The 17066-nt window shown below is 36.6% G+C and overlaps 1 protein-coding gene and 1 long non-coding RNA gene across 2 annotated transcripts; one reads left to right on the forward strand and one right to left on the reverse strand.

The window, feature by feature from the left end:
* Positions 1 to 5639: 5639 nt before the first annotated feature.
* Positions 5640 to 12017, forward strand: LOC114402329. The gene is made up of 3 exons (XR_003664415.1): positions 5640 to 5659; positions 11562 to 11636; positions 11867 to 12017. It is a non-coding gene; the product is annotated as an uncharacterized LOC114402329 (long non-coding RNA).
* A 962-nt stretch (positions 12018 to 12979) lies between these two features.
* Positions 12980 to 13690, reverse strand: LOC114402328 (17.1 kDa class II heat shock protein-like). Its single transcript, XM_028364846.1, has one exon. It carries the CDS (start codon positions 13598 to 13600, stop codon positions 13124 to 13126), a length of 477 nt encoding a protein of 158 aa, XP_028220647.1. The 5' UTR covers positions 13601 to 13690; the 3' UTR covers positions 12980 to 13123.
* Between the last annotated feature and the right edge of the window lie 3376 nt (positions 13691 to 17066).

Raw genomic sequence — 17066 nt, forward strand, 5'->3', positions numbered from 1 at the left:
TTCATGCTTATATAGGTAGTCCTTTTCTTTCTTGCACCTGTAAATGCAATTTTTCAAAAGAACCATTGAGAAGTTATACTTCAACCTCCTTAACTTACAGAACCGAACACATACCTTTTGGGATACTTTCGATGATGTGTTCCAATCTCTACATGTTAAGCTTTCCACATTGAATTCAGCACCTAATGTCATATTAGATGGGAATTGGGTATCTTAACATAAGAGATTTCATATGGACTTTAATCCTAATCCCACAACCGACCTTTTCACGAGATCTCTACTTAACCCTTTGGTTAAATGATCGGCCAAATTATGCTGAGTTCTCACAAACTCCACTGATATCACACAATGCATGATTAACTCCCGAACCATGTTGTGTTTAACACCCAAGTGTCTAGACTTCCCATTATACACTTGACTATATGCCTTAGCCAAAGTTCATATGGGGTAACCTTATTCCTTTTGTTAGGAATTCGGTTCAACAAGTAACAGGCTGTCAACATAGCCTCACCCCAAAATCCTTCACTTAAACCCGAATAGAATAACATGGAATTCACCATTTCTTTCAAGGTTCTATTCTTCCTTTCGGCTACACCATTCTGTTGTGGTGTATAGGGAGCTGTAGTTTGATGTATTATTCCAGTAGATTGAAAATAAACCGGATCATAATACTCACCTCCCCTATCCGTACGAAGAGTTTTGATTAGCCCATTTTGATGAAGTTTTACCTCTTTCTTATAAATTTTAAATTTATCAAGAGCTTCATCTTTTGTATTTAATAAATATACATAACAATACCTTGATGCATCATCAATAAAAGTAACAAGATATTTTTTATGACCTAATGATGGAGTAGCATGCAAATCACACAAATCACTATGAATAAGGTCTAAGACTTTAGTCTCACTTTTAACATCCTTAAAAGGTTTCCTAGTGATCTTGGTCAACATGCAAGTTTTGCATTTTTCAATGTTTATATCAAAAGGAGGAATCATACTTGTTTTTGACATATCTTTTAATCTTTTGTAATGAACATGTCCTAATCTAGCATGCCAAATTTCTGATTTTGTCATATTAGTTATAGAACTACACGAGGCCATACAAACAGATTCATGAACAAAAGGAACATCAATGTTTAATTTAAACATTCCATTACAACGATAACCAAATCCAACAAACGAACCATGTCTTGACAAGATGTACTTATCACTTTCAAGTACTTGCTTGAAACCACAATTATTTAAAACCATACCAGACAATAAGTTCTTCCGAATACCAGGTACAAATAAGACATTATCCAAATACAAACTTTTTCCGGAAGTAAAAACTAAATTCACACAATCTAATCCTAGGATTGGTTCAGTTGCAACATTGCCCATTTTCACAATAGAGCCATCATCGATTGGTCTAAATTCCTTGAACCAACGACGATCTTTGCACACATGGCTTGTTGCTCCCGAATCAAACCACCAAGCAACGTCATCATCCTACACATAGAATGCATCAGATATTAGTGATACATAATTTGAATTCGTATTCGAATTAAAATTATTCACTACAATCTGACCTTGTTGCTTTTCAGGATCATTAGACCCACTTGGACCAGCCTTGTTCTTTCCTTTGAACACCCGGCAATCCCTCTTTAAATGACCAGGTTTCCCACACTTCCAACATGACAATTTTGTCTGTTTGTTTGGACCTTTGTTCTTATTTCCTTGAAATTTTCGTTTGTTACCTTTAGCATTGTAATTTTGCTTAACTGTTCCACTTTCCTCTACCATATTAACGGAAGAGGAACCTGCTACGGTTTTATCATTGACTTTGTCAATTTCCTGAGCCCTCAGCGACTCCTCAATCATGAAATGACTACCGAGTTGAACCAGAGTCAACTCTTCCTTCTTATGTTTCAAGGTATGCTTGAAGTCTTTCCAAGAAGAAGGCAGTTTATCAATTATAGATGAAACTGCAATGGATTCATCCATTTTCAAATCATGTTGAGTAAACTGACCCAAAATCCGCAGCAGTTCATTATATTGCTCCATAACAGGCCTCGAATCAATCATTTTGTAATTAAAGAAATTACTAACTAAGAATTTGTTACTTGAGGCATCTTCTGCCATATACTTGGATTCAAGAGAGTCCCATAATTCCTTAGCAGACTCAACATTTTGATAAATATCAAAGAGAGAGTCAGACATACCGTTCAGAATGTGTCCACGACAAATGTAATCGTCGTTCTCCCATTTCGAACGCTTCCTTGTTTGATCCAGAGTTTCGCCTTCCATATACACCGGCATCGGTGTACTCAGCACATACACCACATTCAATGTTGTCAAGAGAAAGTGCATCTTCTTCTGCCATCTTCTGAAATCCTGCCCTTCAAACTTGTCCAACTTCGCAAACTTGCTTGTCATCTTCGAATTATCGTTCGTCATCTCGAAAGATTTGATTCAATCTTTTGTTGGTTAAATTTTGAAAATCGAGATAATCCTGGATAAATCTGAAGTCGTGTATAAACACTTTCAGATTGAATCAAATTTCGGGGTTCAACCAAAATTGTTCAATCGGATAAAATTAGAAGATTATAATTCAAGAGTTTTGTTTTGGTCTTGTATGTTTTTCCACATGTTATGCTTTCTGAACCAGGATGATTATTTATAATCAAAGAACAGGTGGTTTTTGGCGGTTGAAGGAAGTTATGGAAGTTTTATCCTTTAAAAAAAACGGTTGGCGGTTGATGGAAGTTTATCTTTTTAAAAAACTGTCTTTTCTTGAAAAATAACTTCCATGTAACTTCCAAAATTTGACTTCCATGTAACTTCCAAAATTTGCCTAAACCGAGCATCTCGTTATTACATTAAAATAAGCGTGCACTCTTATTTTAAGATAATAAAGAGATCAATTACACTAAAATGTCCAACAAGACTCACGTTTGTAGATAGGTGCTTCTAAAAGAGAAGAAGCTTTTTAGAGGCCCAGACTGATATAACATAATGAGGAGCTGATGGAATTCCTCCCAGCAATACCAAAACCATGAATTATTTACCAAAAAATATAGAGACATAATGTTCCATTATCAATACCAAGAGAAAAGACGCAAAAAAGAGATATAAGAATCTATCAAGCTTGCATCTAATAAATATACGTACTTAAAATAAGGAGCAGCTAGAGTAACTTTTCCAGACAGATCCAGATGGTTATCATACGTGCTTTTGGGTTATTTGGCATTTTTATGATTCCATAAACCTGCAATTGAACTTGCTTGAAATAGAACTTCAATCTGGTTTGATTAGGAGACCCTCTCCTAACATTGACATGCTTGTAATTGAAGTTGCTAATGACTTCATTCTAATGAAGTCCATCTCTACCTTGAACTTGCTACTGGCACTAGCCGCCAAGGCTCTGTTTTGCTTCAACATTAGGATTGGGAAACCTCTCTTGACCCATATTTTGATTCTGATTCCAACCTTGACCCCGCTGGTGACTTTGCTTCTCTTGACTCTGATCTTTGATGCTTCCCCTCTTTGTACCTTCAGCTTTTTCCACTCCAAACCCTTGCTATCATTCGTCCCTGAACTCAGAGAGTCCACCTAACCTTGAGCGTGGTCTTGTAAATACTCATCCTCACATTGGTTTGTATTTTCCTTTGGCTTAGGAGGCCTCCCACGGCCTCTACCTGGAACTCGAACACGCTGCTGCTTAGCTTGAACTTCTTCTGGTAATTGTGCCTCACATATGTTTGTATCTTGAATCAGTTTAAGGGGCCTCCCCTGGCCTCTACCTTGACGACCTTGCTGAGGTTGATCTTCTTCTTGTAACTGCTCCTCATATTGGATTGGATCTTCTTTTAGTTTAGGAGGCCTCCCCCGACCTCTACCTCTACCTCTACCCCTACCATGATCATGATCATGCTGCTGACCTTGATCTCCTTGTCATAACTGCTCCTCATTTTGATTTAGTTTAGGAGGTCTGCCCTGACCTCTACCTTAACCAAACTTCACCCGACCTCTAACTCGACCAAGCTTCACCCCACCTCGACCTCTACCTCTGCCCGACTGATGCTGCTTCTCCATTTTGTTTATATTTGGTCTTTGTTCATCATGAATGTCATCATATGAAGGTAATAATGACTTTCCTGGGTAGTTTGCTTCAGTCTCTAACTTAGGAGGCCTTCCTCTGGGATGCTTTGGAGGCTTCTGCTCAGAACCCCTGGACAAAAGGTTCTCATCTAGGTCCCCTTTAGGTCTTGATTGTAATGCTGGGCCTGGTCATCATGAGCATTCTCCAAAGTTGATGAAGCTTTTCTTTTGGACACTTTACCCATATCATCTGAAGAAACTTGTTGCAACTGTGTTGGAGGTAATTCTATTCCTTTAGACACTATGTACTCTGGAGAGCCTTCTGAAGTAGGAACCACCAATTGCTTCCCAATATCATGTGTTGGGTTAACAGGAGAATTAGGTGCTGCTGGCTGGGATGAAGAACTTGTTTCTTTTTGGTTTGAATGAGAAGAGCACACCATAACATGATAAACAAAATTCAGTCCACGAAAAATAAATAAATGCCAATGCATAAGGTGGGTTCGAAATGCAGGGAAAAGCTTTTGTTAGAAACCAGACTAAGCTACACTATGCTAAACTACACTAAGCAGGTATTAGATAATTCTTCTCTATTCTATTTCCATTGCCGGTATCACTATTTATAGATACATGTAGATAAATGTCTATGGAAGTAACAGAATTGAAATAACAGAATCTGTATAATTAGTTATAACCGAATTATGCTATTTGTTATATGACAGAATTGGGTGGGGAGGCAATGGAATCTTCTGCTGCTTGTCCCTTACACGAAATCCTTGAGATGGTTAGGCCTCTTAGTGATCCTTACGGGTCTGCTAGTGTGGGTACTGTGGTATTGGAGTTGCTATCAGCTTTTGATGGAGAAGGAAGGGTTGAGTTTTTTTAGTTTAGAAATCAGAGTCTTGAGGTGAGTCATGACGCGCGCGGTTCTGGAATCTTCGTCGTCGTCATGATGGGTGGTTGTGTATGTACGATGCATCGTACGTTTGAAAAAGCTGAATACCATTTTGTTGCGTTGGCACCCAAAGTTTTTTTGCTTCACTTGTTGACGTAAAGAGTGGGTTCTTGTGCTGAAAGAGTGATTTTTTTGGAGCTGAAAAGAAAGAAGTGACGTCTATTACGAGGGAGGAAGCTCCAAAATGATGTGGTGCTGCCGCGAGGGTGGACCACTAGCACATGACTAAGTATGGCAACGGGGCGGGGTCGGATTTTGCTTACCCCATCCCGGCCCTGACTCCCCGTTTTCCTCCCCGTCTGAGCGCTCGAAATCCAACGGGTTTATATTTACCCCATTCCTGTTGAGGTTTTCCCGTTCCGTCTTGCTCCTGCATATTTGTAAAATTTTATTAAAAAGTAATTTTTCATAAAATGAAAAATATAATTTTAAATAACAATCATAACATATGTTTAGATTGTACATGACAACATAAAATTCAATCTAACACTAGCAGCAGGTTTAGATTGTGAAGATATATTAAGTGTGAAATGCTTCAAGACTCACCTCCCATCTAAGGCATCAAACTATATCTTCACAATTGGTTATGGGACTGTTGCTTCAAGACTCCCATCTAAAGCAGCAGGTTACATTTAGTTGTGTTGTAGATTGTATTTGTGCATATATCAAATTTTGTGCACATAGGAAATGCCCATGAGTGTGTTTAAATTTACCAGTGGTATTGAACAAAAATGGTTAGCTAATAATATTATCTCAAACATCAAATATCATGTATCATGACTTAGTTTGTAGTATTAGATAACATTTTTATTCTAATGCAGATTAAATATTATAGTGAACTTTTGATTCCTGATAACTGCTAAATAATAGTGAATTAATAGTGGAAAATCGGTCTGAAATTAACTTAGAATTAATTATTTAGCAGTTATTTATGCTTAAATTTGGAAAGATTTAATTAATTTCGAATTCTGACTGCAGATATGAAAAAGGGAGGTACAACAAGCAAAAAGGAGCAGAAATGAAGAAAAAAAAGAAAAAAAATCAGAAGAGGGCCCAGCCCAGCACTCGCGCTAAGCACGCAAGACACGCTCAGCGCGCAAGAAGGCAAGGCGCTGAGCGAGGCGACAAGCACAAGGATTTCAGCTTGCGCTAAGCGCACGACTCGCATTGAGCGCGCGATGTAATGGCGCTGAGCGCGAGGCTTCGCGCTCAGCAAGACTACGAAGGCCCAGAACCCAATTTTGCACCTATAAATAAGAGGGTTAGCCTAGGAAAACGAACACACTTCCTCATAGCTCGTTTCTCAGACCTCTGGCACTCAGTTCTCTCATTTTCTTATATTTTTATTCCTTTTCTTTCACCCCCCCTTCTCATTGTAAAGCCCTCATGACTATGAGTGGCTAATCCCCTAGCTAGGGCCTAACAGGCCTAAAAGGCCAATGATGTATGGAGCATTTCAAGAGTTATCAATGTAAAGAGGATTTCCTTCCAGGTTCTTTTATCTGTTTTTCTTTCTTATTTATCCTGTATCTCAGTCTTTATTTTCTGTTAGGATTTAGTCCACTCGGGAGAGGGTAAAGCCTAATTAGGGGTAAGGAATGAATGTTTGAATATGTTTTAAGGGTTATACACTTGGGAAAGGATAACGCTTAATAGAACAATCAAAGAAAAGAAATCATAGGGTTAACAATGCTAGGCATAGAATGATAACCCAATGCCCATGCTTTAGCAACCATCTAGAATTTAATCTTAATGCACCTTAGTTATTGAGTCTTTGCAAAGGCATTTGGAAGATAGATAATTAAGGTAGACTTGTCATCATGAGGTATCAGCGACAAGTAGATTGATAGATGTGGGGTAGAATTAGTTCACTGGTATTGATAACAGACAAATCCTGAATTCATATATCTAGGCTGATTAGACTTGTTAAGTTTTACCAATCTTTTATATAGACTTTATTCCCTATTTTATTGTTTGAGTTATTTTATTGTTTGAGTTTTCTTTAACTTAGAAGTAATTATTCCCCATTTTATTGTTTGAGTTTTCTTTAATTTAGAAGTATTTATTCCCTATTTTATTGTTTGAGTTTTCTTTAATTTAGAAGTAATTACTTAGATTTAAATTGTCTTTAATTTTACAAACTAAATTTACAATTTGCAAACTGAAAAGTACTTCACACAAGTGCAACAAAATCCCTGTGGTACGATACTCGGATTACCGAGAAATTATTACTACAAGCGATTTGGTATATTTGCCAAAGAGCTAACAAGTTTTTGGCGCCGTTGCCGGGGATTTTGTTTTCGCATTTAAGTGCCATACTATCAGTTTGTAATTTGTTCCCCTCTTGGCCATTCTTTCTATAACTCCTTCTCTTTCTCCATCCTTCTTCTTCTCCATAAATTGCACAGGTACAACCTTGTGCTTTTATGCGAGGTAGGTCTACATCTAGAACCGTCATTCCCATTGACTTGGAAATCGAAGCTACTTGGTGTAACAACGCCGCAAGAAGACAAAGGGAGCAGGACATAGATACTTCACCTCCTCCTTCTCCAAATCACGTTCAAATGGACGAAGGACCGGCACGTAGGGTTACACTAGAGGATTTCTCTCATACTACTACTCCTGAATTCTTCACAAGTATCGCAAGGCCGGAGGTTCAAGCGCCTAATATTTCATACCCTCATTCTCTCATTCAGCTGATTCAGGGGAACCTCTTCCATGGTCTCCCAAGTGAGGATCCCTATACGCATCTAGCTTCATTTATAGAAATATGCAACATGGTTAAGATAGCTAGAGTTCTAGCAGAAGCGGTACGCCTCAACCTCTTTTCTTTCTCGTTAGCAGGAGAGGCAAAAAGATGGTTGCATTCCTTTAAGGGTAACACCTTTAGGACTTGGGAAAAAGTTGTAGAGAAATTTCTGAAAAAGTACTTCCCGGAATCCAAGACAGTTGAAGGGAAAATGGACATCTCATCTTTCCATCAATTCCCAGATGAATCCCTTAGCGAAGCCTTAGATCGTTTCCACGGATTGTTAAGGAAAACACCCACTCATGGATATAGCGAGCCGGTACAATTAAACATCTTCATTGATGGATTACGACCTCAATCAAAGCAATTACTGAACGCATCCGCGGGAGGAAAGATCAAGTTAAGACACCCGAGGAAGCGATGGAACTCATTGAGAATATGGCAGCTAGCGATCAGGCCATCCTTCGCAACCGTTCTTATGTCCCAACAAAGAGAAGCCTCCTAGAGCTCAGTACACAAGACGCAACTCTGGCACAAAATAAGCTGTTGTCCAGACAAATAGAAGCTCTTACGGAGACTCTCAACAAATTGCCCCAACAACTGCAAGCAGTGAATACTTCTCATTCCTATGTTTTCAAGTAGAGGATGTCCCACATGTGGAGGGACACATGAGCCTGGACAATGCACAATCCAACAAGAGCCCTCTCAAGAAATAAATTACATGGGCAATCCTAATGAGAGAAGACGATGGAACTGAGGATAAGAAAGAAGAAGAAACGAAAGAGGAAGAAAAGCTAGAGGAAGAAGAGAAGGTGGTCTCACCATCTAAAACCAAGAGTCAAAAGGCAAGAGAAGCTAAGAAGGAAGAATTGCCACTCTTGCCGCAGGATCTTCCGTATCCTAAGGTACCGACCAAGAAGAATAAAGAGCGTTATTTCAAGCGTTTCTTAGAAATATTTAAAGGACTGGAGATCACCATGCCATTCGGGGAAGCCTTGCAACAAATGCCCTTCTACTCTAAGTTCATGAAAGACATCATCACCAAGAAGGGGAAATATATAGATAGCGAGAACATTGTAGTAGGAGGCAACTGTAGTGCAATCATTCAAAGGAAGCTACCTAAAAAGTTCAAGGACCCCAGAAGCGTTACCATCCCATGCACTATAGGGAAAAAAGTGGTAGATAAAGCCCTCATTGATCTAGGGTCAAGCATCAACTTGATGCCCTTATCGATGTGTAGACGAATTGGGAACCTAAAGATTGATCCCACTAAGATGACACTTCAACTGGCAGACCACTCAATTACAAGACCATACGGGGTGGTAGAAGATGTCCTAGTCAAGGTTCGCCACTTCACTTTTCCGGTGGACTTTGTTATCATGGATATCGAAGAGGACACAGAGATTCCCCTTATCTTAGGCAGACCCTTCATGTTGACTGCCAACTGTGTGGTAGATATGGGGAACGGAAGCTTGGAACTGAGTATTGACAGTCAGAAGATAACTTTTGACCTCTTTAAAGCAATGAAATACCCACGGGAAGGTTGGAAGTGCTTTAAGGTAGAAGAGATTGATAAGAAAAATAATGTCAATATTCTGGAGACACCACACACTTCATTGGATAAAGCAATGGTAAATACGATGGACTGTCTCACCAATGAAGAAGAAGAGGATCTAAAGGCTTGCTTGGAAGACTTGGATGGGCAAGAAATCATTCCTGAGGAAGAAACCTGTTTTGAGATATTAGAGAATGAGGCTCTGCCCAAGAAAAAGAAGGTCGAATTAAAGGTATTGCCTAAGCATTTAAAGTATGTGTTCTTGGAGGGTGACACCAAACTTGTAGTAATTAGCAATGCACTAACACAGGAAGAAGAGAACAGGTTGGTGGACATCCTGAGGAAGCATAAGGAAGCAATCGTATGGCATATATCTGACTTGAAGGGAATCAGTCCTTCGTACTGCATGCATAAGATAATGATGGAGGACGATTACAAGCCTATTCGACAACCTCAGAGGCGTCTGAATCCAGCTATGAAAGAAGAAGTAAGGAAGGAAGTGCTTAAGTTGTTAGAAGTTGGACTCATATACCCTATCTCTGATAGCGGTTGGGTCAGTTCGGTACAAGTAGTCCCCAAGAAAGGTGGAATGCCAGTTGTGAAAAATGAAAAGAATGATCTAATACCAACACGAACTGTCACTGGTTGGCGGATGTGCATTGACTACCTCAAGTTAAACGAAGCCACCCGGAAGGACCATTTTCCATTGCCCTTCATGGAACATATGTTGGAAAGACTTGCAGGGCAGGCATACTACTGTTTCTTGGATGGATACTCAAGTTATAATCAAATCGCGGTGGATCCCAAGGATCAGGAAAAGACGGCCTTTACATGCCCTTATGGTGTTTTTGCTTACTGGCGAATGCCATTCGGATTGTGTAATGCACCAGCTACATTTCAGAGGTGCATGTTGGCCATATTCTCATATATGGTGGAGAAGAGTATCGAAGTTTTCATGGACGAATTCTCAGTTTTTGGACCCTCGTTAGACACTTGTTTGGGAAATTTAGAAAAGGTACTACAAAGGTGTGTAGAAACCAATTTGGTATTGAATTGGGAAAAGTGCCTATTTATGGTTAGAGAGGGTATTGTTTTGGGTCACAAGATCTCATGTAAAGGAATAGAAGTTGACCCAGCAAAGATAGACGTCATCGAGAGGTTGCCACCACCACTGAATATCAAAGGCGTAAGAAGTTTCTTGGGGCATGCTGGCTTTTATAGGAGGTTCATTAAGGACTTCTCAAAAATAGCCAAGCCCTTAAGTAATCTGCTGAACAAAGACGCAGCCTTTAAATTTGATGAAGGATGTTCAACAGCGTTCCAGACACTGAAGCATAAGCTCACCACGACACCCGTAATGATTGCCCCAGATTGGAGCAAGGGTTTTGAATTGGTGTGTGATGCTAGCGATTATGCAGTAGGTGCAGTTATGGGACAAAGGCATGACAAGGTTTTTCATGCCATATATTATGCCAGCAAAGTCCTAAATTACGCCACTACAGAGAAGGAGATGCTGGCCATTGTTTATGCCTTAGAAAAATTTCGGTCTTACTTGATAGGATCAAGGGTCATTATCTTCACTGATCATGTTGCCATCAAGAATTTGCTAGCTAAGGCGGATTCGAAGCCGAGATTAATTAGATGGGTCCTGTTGCTACAAGAATTTGATATCACCATCCAAGATAAGAGAGGATCCGAAAACGTAGTGGCTGGCCATTTGTCCAGATTGAAAAATGAGGAAATCACCAAAGAGGAACCGGAGGTAAAAGGCGAATTCCTTGACGAGTTCCTCTTACAGGCTGACACCCGACCTTGGTTTGCCGACATGGCCAACTATAAAGCCACAAAAATCATTCCGGAAGAACTTGATTGGAATCAGAAGAAGAAATTCTTGCATGACTCACACTTCTATGTCTGGGATGATCCTCATTTATTGTTTGAGTTTTCTTTAACTTAGAAGTAATTATTCCCTATTTTATTGTTTGAGTTTTCTTTAATTTAGAAGTATTTATTCCCTATTTTATTGTTTGAGTTTTCTTTAATTTAGAAGTAATTACTTAGATTTAAATTGTCTTTAATTTTACAAACTAAATTTACAATTTACAAACTAAAAAGTACTTCACACAAGTGCAACAAAATTCCTGTGGTACGATACTCGGATTACCGAGAAATTATTACTACAAGCGATTTGGTATACTTGCCAAAGAGCTAACAATTTCATAGGTCAGGATACTGATACAGAAAGATTGAACAAGCTCGCAACTTTCCAGAGAAAGGCTCTTCAGCATGCTTTACTTTGTGAGTTACTTCATTTCTCCTTGCCAATTCATTTTTATATATTTTCCTGATTCTAGATTGTTTAGAAACGTAATTAACAGTCCCCAGATTCTTTGTGGGGGCAGCTAAGAACTTTAGGTTTCCTTTTCTAAATGGTTGCATTCTTTGTGAAAATTAGAAATGTTCCTTAAAGCACACGCTTAGCTTTGGGCACAGTAATTCAAGGAAAAAAAATTGTTTTTATTTGGCAGTTCCAGCTGTTGAAAGAATTGTGTATAGTACATGTTCAATCAACCAAATTGAGAATGACGATGTCATCAAATCTGTTCTGCCCATAGCCGAATCAAATGGATTTCAATTGGCAAAACCCTTCTCCGAGTGGCAATGTCGTGGTCTACCTGTGTTTGAAGGCTGTAAGTACCATTCTTATGCTTCATCACCAATTCCCGGTCTATCGTCGCTTAACACTTATTGAAGATTTTTAACGCTGTTTGTTTTCTTACCTTTCAGCCGAATGCCTGGTTCGGACAGATCCTGCTAAACACGGTGAGGGTTTCTTCATTGCTTTGTTTACTAGGAAAGATGCTAACTTTTCAGGGGGCCCAAATAAAAATGAAACTAGAATTTCCCACAGCACTACGAAATTAAAAACGCGCGAAGAAAGAAGAAACGCGTACCGTTTGTTAGCACTAACCTATTCAAAATGTGGTTAAATGATAGTACAATTGTTAAGTCTTGGCGGTCGAATTGAAGGGATAGAGACAAAATTATACTTCCTTTATTGATGTCCGTCTAAAACCCATTTAGAAAATGGATTAACTCGAGTTGTATTTTGTTTTCATTCTATTACATTTTTAAATAATTTTCATTACATTCGCTCATTTTCTTTCGTGCCTATTTATTAAAAATTGATATCAAGAGTTCTGTCTAGCCTAGGCTAAAAAAGTAGCTTTCCATGTTATCCACCATGATATACCGAACCTGAGAAAATGCACCATTATTGAAAGAAAGCGCCACCAAGGTATACATACATCTATTGTCGTTCGCGTTTCCACTCATTAAAATTGTATTGAAAATGTTACCAGTACCCTAAGGCTATGTTGGGATTGGTGATAAAAAAAAATGAAACAGAATGGATCAGAATATAATGGAGTGGAATGGATTGAAATGAAATGAATTCAAAATATCATTCTATTGTTTTGCTAACTTTAATAGAATGAAACAACTTAAATACCTCACACCAACTTATGCAGCAAAATCATTTAGTTATATATATAGTCCCTGTCACTTTTTTTAAAACGAATTTTATGTTTCTTCCCTTGTAAATTAGGGAATTTTTTTCAAGCATATAAAAAAAATAGGAATGAAGGAAATTAAAATTCATACAAAAGCATGCATTATATCATCCATGATCAAATTGCAGTGTGATAAGCATAAAGCAGACACGATAGAAAAGCATTGGCACACAGAAAACAAAAACAGGGATAGATAGCGTTGGAAGTTGGAATTCAGGCTATCTTGACCTCTATAGTCCTGGGCTTCTTGGGCTGAGGAGGAGGCAGTTTATTGACAGTAACAGTGAGCACACCGTCTTGGCAGACAGCAGAGATAGCATCGGTGTTGGCATTCTCAGGGAGAGTAAACTTCCTCATCAACTTGCCAAGCCTTCTCTCCATCCTCAAATACTTTCCCCCTTCTTTCTCTTTTTCCTCCTCCCTCTTCCTCTCGCCGCTTATCAGAAGCACGTTGTCGTCCTCCACCTGCACTTTAATGTCCCCAGATTTGAGGCCAGGCATGTCGATCACGAAAACGTACGAGTTAGGGTACTCCTTCACGTCAGCAGGAGTCGCAGCCATTGCCTTGGCGTCGCGCACGTATGTCCGAGTCGGAGCGTTCAAGTTCTTCTCGGCGTCCTCCGTCAGATCCATGATTCTGTGCAGAGTGTTGAAGAATGGAGAGTCCAAATCCATCAACCTCATATCCATTGCCTTCTCTTCTCTTCTCTTGCTATCGTGTGCTTGTAGACGGCTGCATTTTCGGTATTTAAAATGGAGTGGTAGTTTCCAGAAGGAAGTTCCAGGAGGTTCGCTTCATGCTTCTAGTATTCTCCAGAACAGACCCCAAAAACAATTACCGAATCAAACAGGCCTGGTCTTTGCTATGGCCCATTTTGAATTTCCGTCAAATCCAAGCCCATTCATTCCGTTTACTCAATTATCGGAATCACAACTTACAGGCCTAATAAATATCTGTTAAATTGTAATTTTGCTATTTTTAGTTTTTTAAATTTTTTATTTTCGTTTCTTGAATTTTAATTGTAATATTTGATTCTCTAATCTTATAAATTAGTGATTTTGATCTTCTTCATAGATTATTAACAAATAATTTTAATTAATTGAATTATTAAGTTATTTATAAATTAACCAAAATAATTAATTATTAAAAAAATTGAATAAAAAATTTCTAATAATAGTTTTCTACAATTGTGAACCTTGTTTTCTCTACAAACATTTCTTTTATCTTCTTGTCACACACAACTCCACCTATAATAACATCACTTAATAGTTTTTCATTAAAAAAATTTAATGATTAATAATTTTTATTTAATTTATAATTAATTTAATATCTTTAATAATTAATTATTAATTAATAATCTATAGGAGAATAAAATGACAAAAATTATAAAATTAAGGAAACTAAATATTTCAATTAAAAGTAAAAAAGATTAAATAATAGATGTGAAAAACCAAGAGTATCAAAATTATAATTTATATCAATAATAATAAACTTAACAACATATAGAGAGAGGAGGTATATCATACATGTGTGGCGTAAATGGCATCGTTTTGAATGCAGAGTTGGCTTTGTATGGGTGGCTTTTGATTGAATGCCTTATACGTGGTTGTCCGTTCCACGTCCCACGTGGTTTTTCTCTTTTCTTGCCTCCAAAAAGGGGGAAATAGGGTAAAAAATACTGAGCTTTGAAATTATATTGTTTCGTGAATAAAATATGTACTTCATTTGTTTTATATATTTTGGCTGAGGATGATAAATTCATTCGCACTTATGCTGATCCACCTGAATTGTAAGCGATGAGGCATCATAACAAATAAGCGTGGGAGCGCAGTTTAGTACCTATGTCACAATATAATACCTACCCATCTTTCCGGTACTCGCAAATTTGTTGAATACACACCCATATTCATATATCTATGCCTATAAATAGGATATGTTCCATAAAGTATTCTCAGATAATTTTTAACTGTATATATTAGCCTAAAATAAATAAGTTTATTAGTAATTTTTAACATTTTTTAAAATATTACTTAAAATATAATTTTTTTTAAAAAAATATTAGCTTCTTGTTTTTTATATATTTTTTTTATCCTTAATATATTTATCAAATTTTTTACTTATAATTTTGAAATAAATCATGTTTTTATTATTTTTCAATCATTTTACATTTTTCAACTCCTTTAATAGTTAATTTTATCAAATATTTATAATTTAATAACTAATTTTTTAACTTTTAATTAATTTTTTAATTATTTTTACCAAACATAACCATAATGACGATTATTCATTTGATATACTTATTCACTATTATCAATTTATCATTAATTTTTTTTCCATTATTATTTATGAAGATAAAAAAATGTTACCACAAAGCATGAACAACATACTTAACTGTCTCACTATTACATAAACCTCGATGGTATGAGACACAAAATACCTCATTTGTCCCTAATTATAATAAAAAAATCAGTTTAATATAAAATTATATATATTTAATACGGAGTAAACAAAATTATGTAATACTAATTATGATATTGGTTATTTATTAATTATACATGTTATTTAATTTTAAAAGACTTTTATATTATTATTATTATAATTATCTCTACTAATTATGATATTGGTTATTTATTAATTATACATGTTATTTAATTTTAAAAGACTTTTAAATTATTATTATTATAATTATAGGTGGTAATCAATGTTATTATCCCATTTGACCTCATCACCAATATAATACCTAAATTACAGTTATAAAAGAGAACTTTTAATAAAAATCATTATTGATAATTTTTAATGAAAGATTCAACTCTTAGTTCAAATCCATTTTCTAAACTTAATATTAAAAGAAACAAAATATGTTGTAATATAAGAGGATTTATTCTCTTTCTTTGTCATTTTTTAATTATCTTCAATATTTTATAATTAATGCTTACTTTAAAATTTTTAGTTCAGTATAACCATTTTTTTTCTCACGCCATGCTACAAGACTAATTTTACTCAGATAAAATTGATTCAAGGCAGCGCTAGTGGGATTCAAACTCTCTTATTGTAGGTTTAATTAATTAGTTCACACTTAACTAAATTGGAATTTGCATACCCCTCTTCACTGGCTAAGAAACAAGGAATTCAGAGTTGAGACGTTTAGTTGAACTCAAGTTATAAATTTCAGTCATTCTCGAGTCAAACTCCTACATAAATTTCATATGGTAGAATGTTCTCATATACGCATGGTTATCAAACTCTCGAATTAACTTGTTAACTCTTACGAATTTATGAATTTACTCACCCTCTGTGAATTAACTCTTGAGTAAATTCTTTTTTTAGTAGACTCTGGGTAGACTCTATAAACTCTAAGTAAACTCTCGAGTTTATTATCGAGTCAACAAGTCAGCAAGTTAAAAAAATTAGACCAAAATGTAAGTCATTTTGGATTATTTTTTGTTTGTTTAGTATTCAACATACCTTCATTTAGTGTGTTATTTTCAAATACAAAATTTTTCACATTTAATACCATCAAACTCTTGTTCTCTAATAACATCAAATCCGCAATGAAAATGATCTACCACTACTATATAATATCTGTAAGTTATTATCTAGTAGTGATGCATGACTAGACTTGATTATTAAGTATTGTGAAATTTATGATTTATGTTTTATTGATATGTTATTTATAGATATTCTGTTATTATTTTTATATAAAATGGACTCTTACAGTTTCCGAGTTGAGTCCACAAATCGAGTCTATAAAACTCTCACGAGTTTACGTAAACTCTCGAATTTGATAACATACATAAACACAAAATCATTATTTTATTCAAGATGAGGTACGTGATTAGAAAACCAGTATATATCCAAAGTCCACACCATAGATAACTTTAACATGTGACATGTCTAGCTTGTCATTAATTAAGCAATTTTGACCTGAATGGTCTTGGGCTCCGGTGGTGGAAGCTTCTCGACGGTGACGGAGAGAACCCCATCCTGAGAAACAACATATATCTTATCGGGGAGAGTGAACCTCCTCAAGAACTTGGCAACCCTTTTCTCTGTTACGAATAGTAACTTTGAACATCAGGTTACGAGGCCCAAAAGAAGGAACAACATTCCTGGGCACTTGAAGGACTATGAGCTTCAAGCTTAACAGATTCTCGG

Source organism: Glycine soja, chromosome 20 (assembly GCF_004193775.1).
Source record: "Glycine soja cultivar W05 chromosome 20, ASM419377v2, whole genome shotgun sequence".
Lineage (NCBI taxonomy): Eukaryota > Viridiplantae > Streptophyta > Magnoliopsida > Fabales > Fabaceae > Glycine > Glycine soja.

Bases quoted from the DNA above. Each gene is read 5' to 3' on its own strand.
- LOC114402328 (XM_028364846.1), bottom strand. From the start codon at position 13,600: ATGGATATGAGGTTGATGGATTTGGACTCTCCATTCTTCAACACTCTG.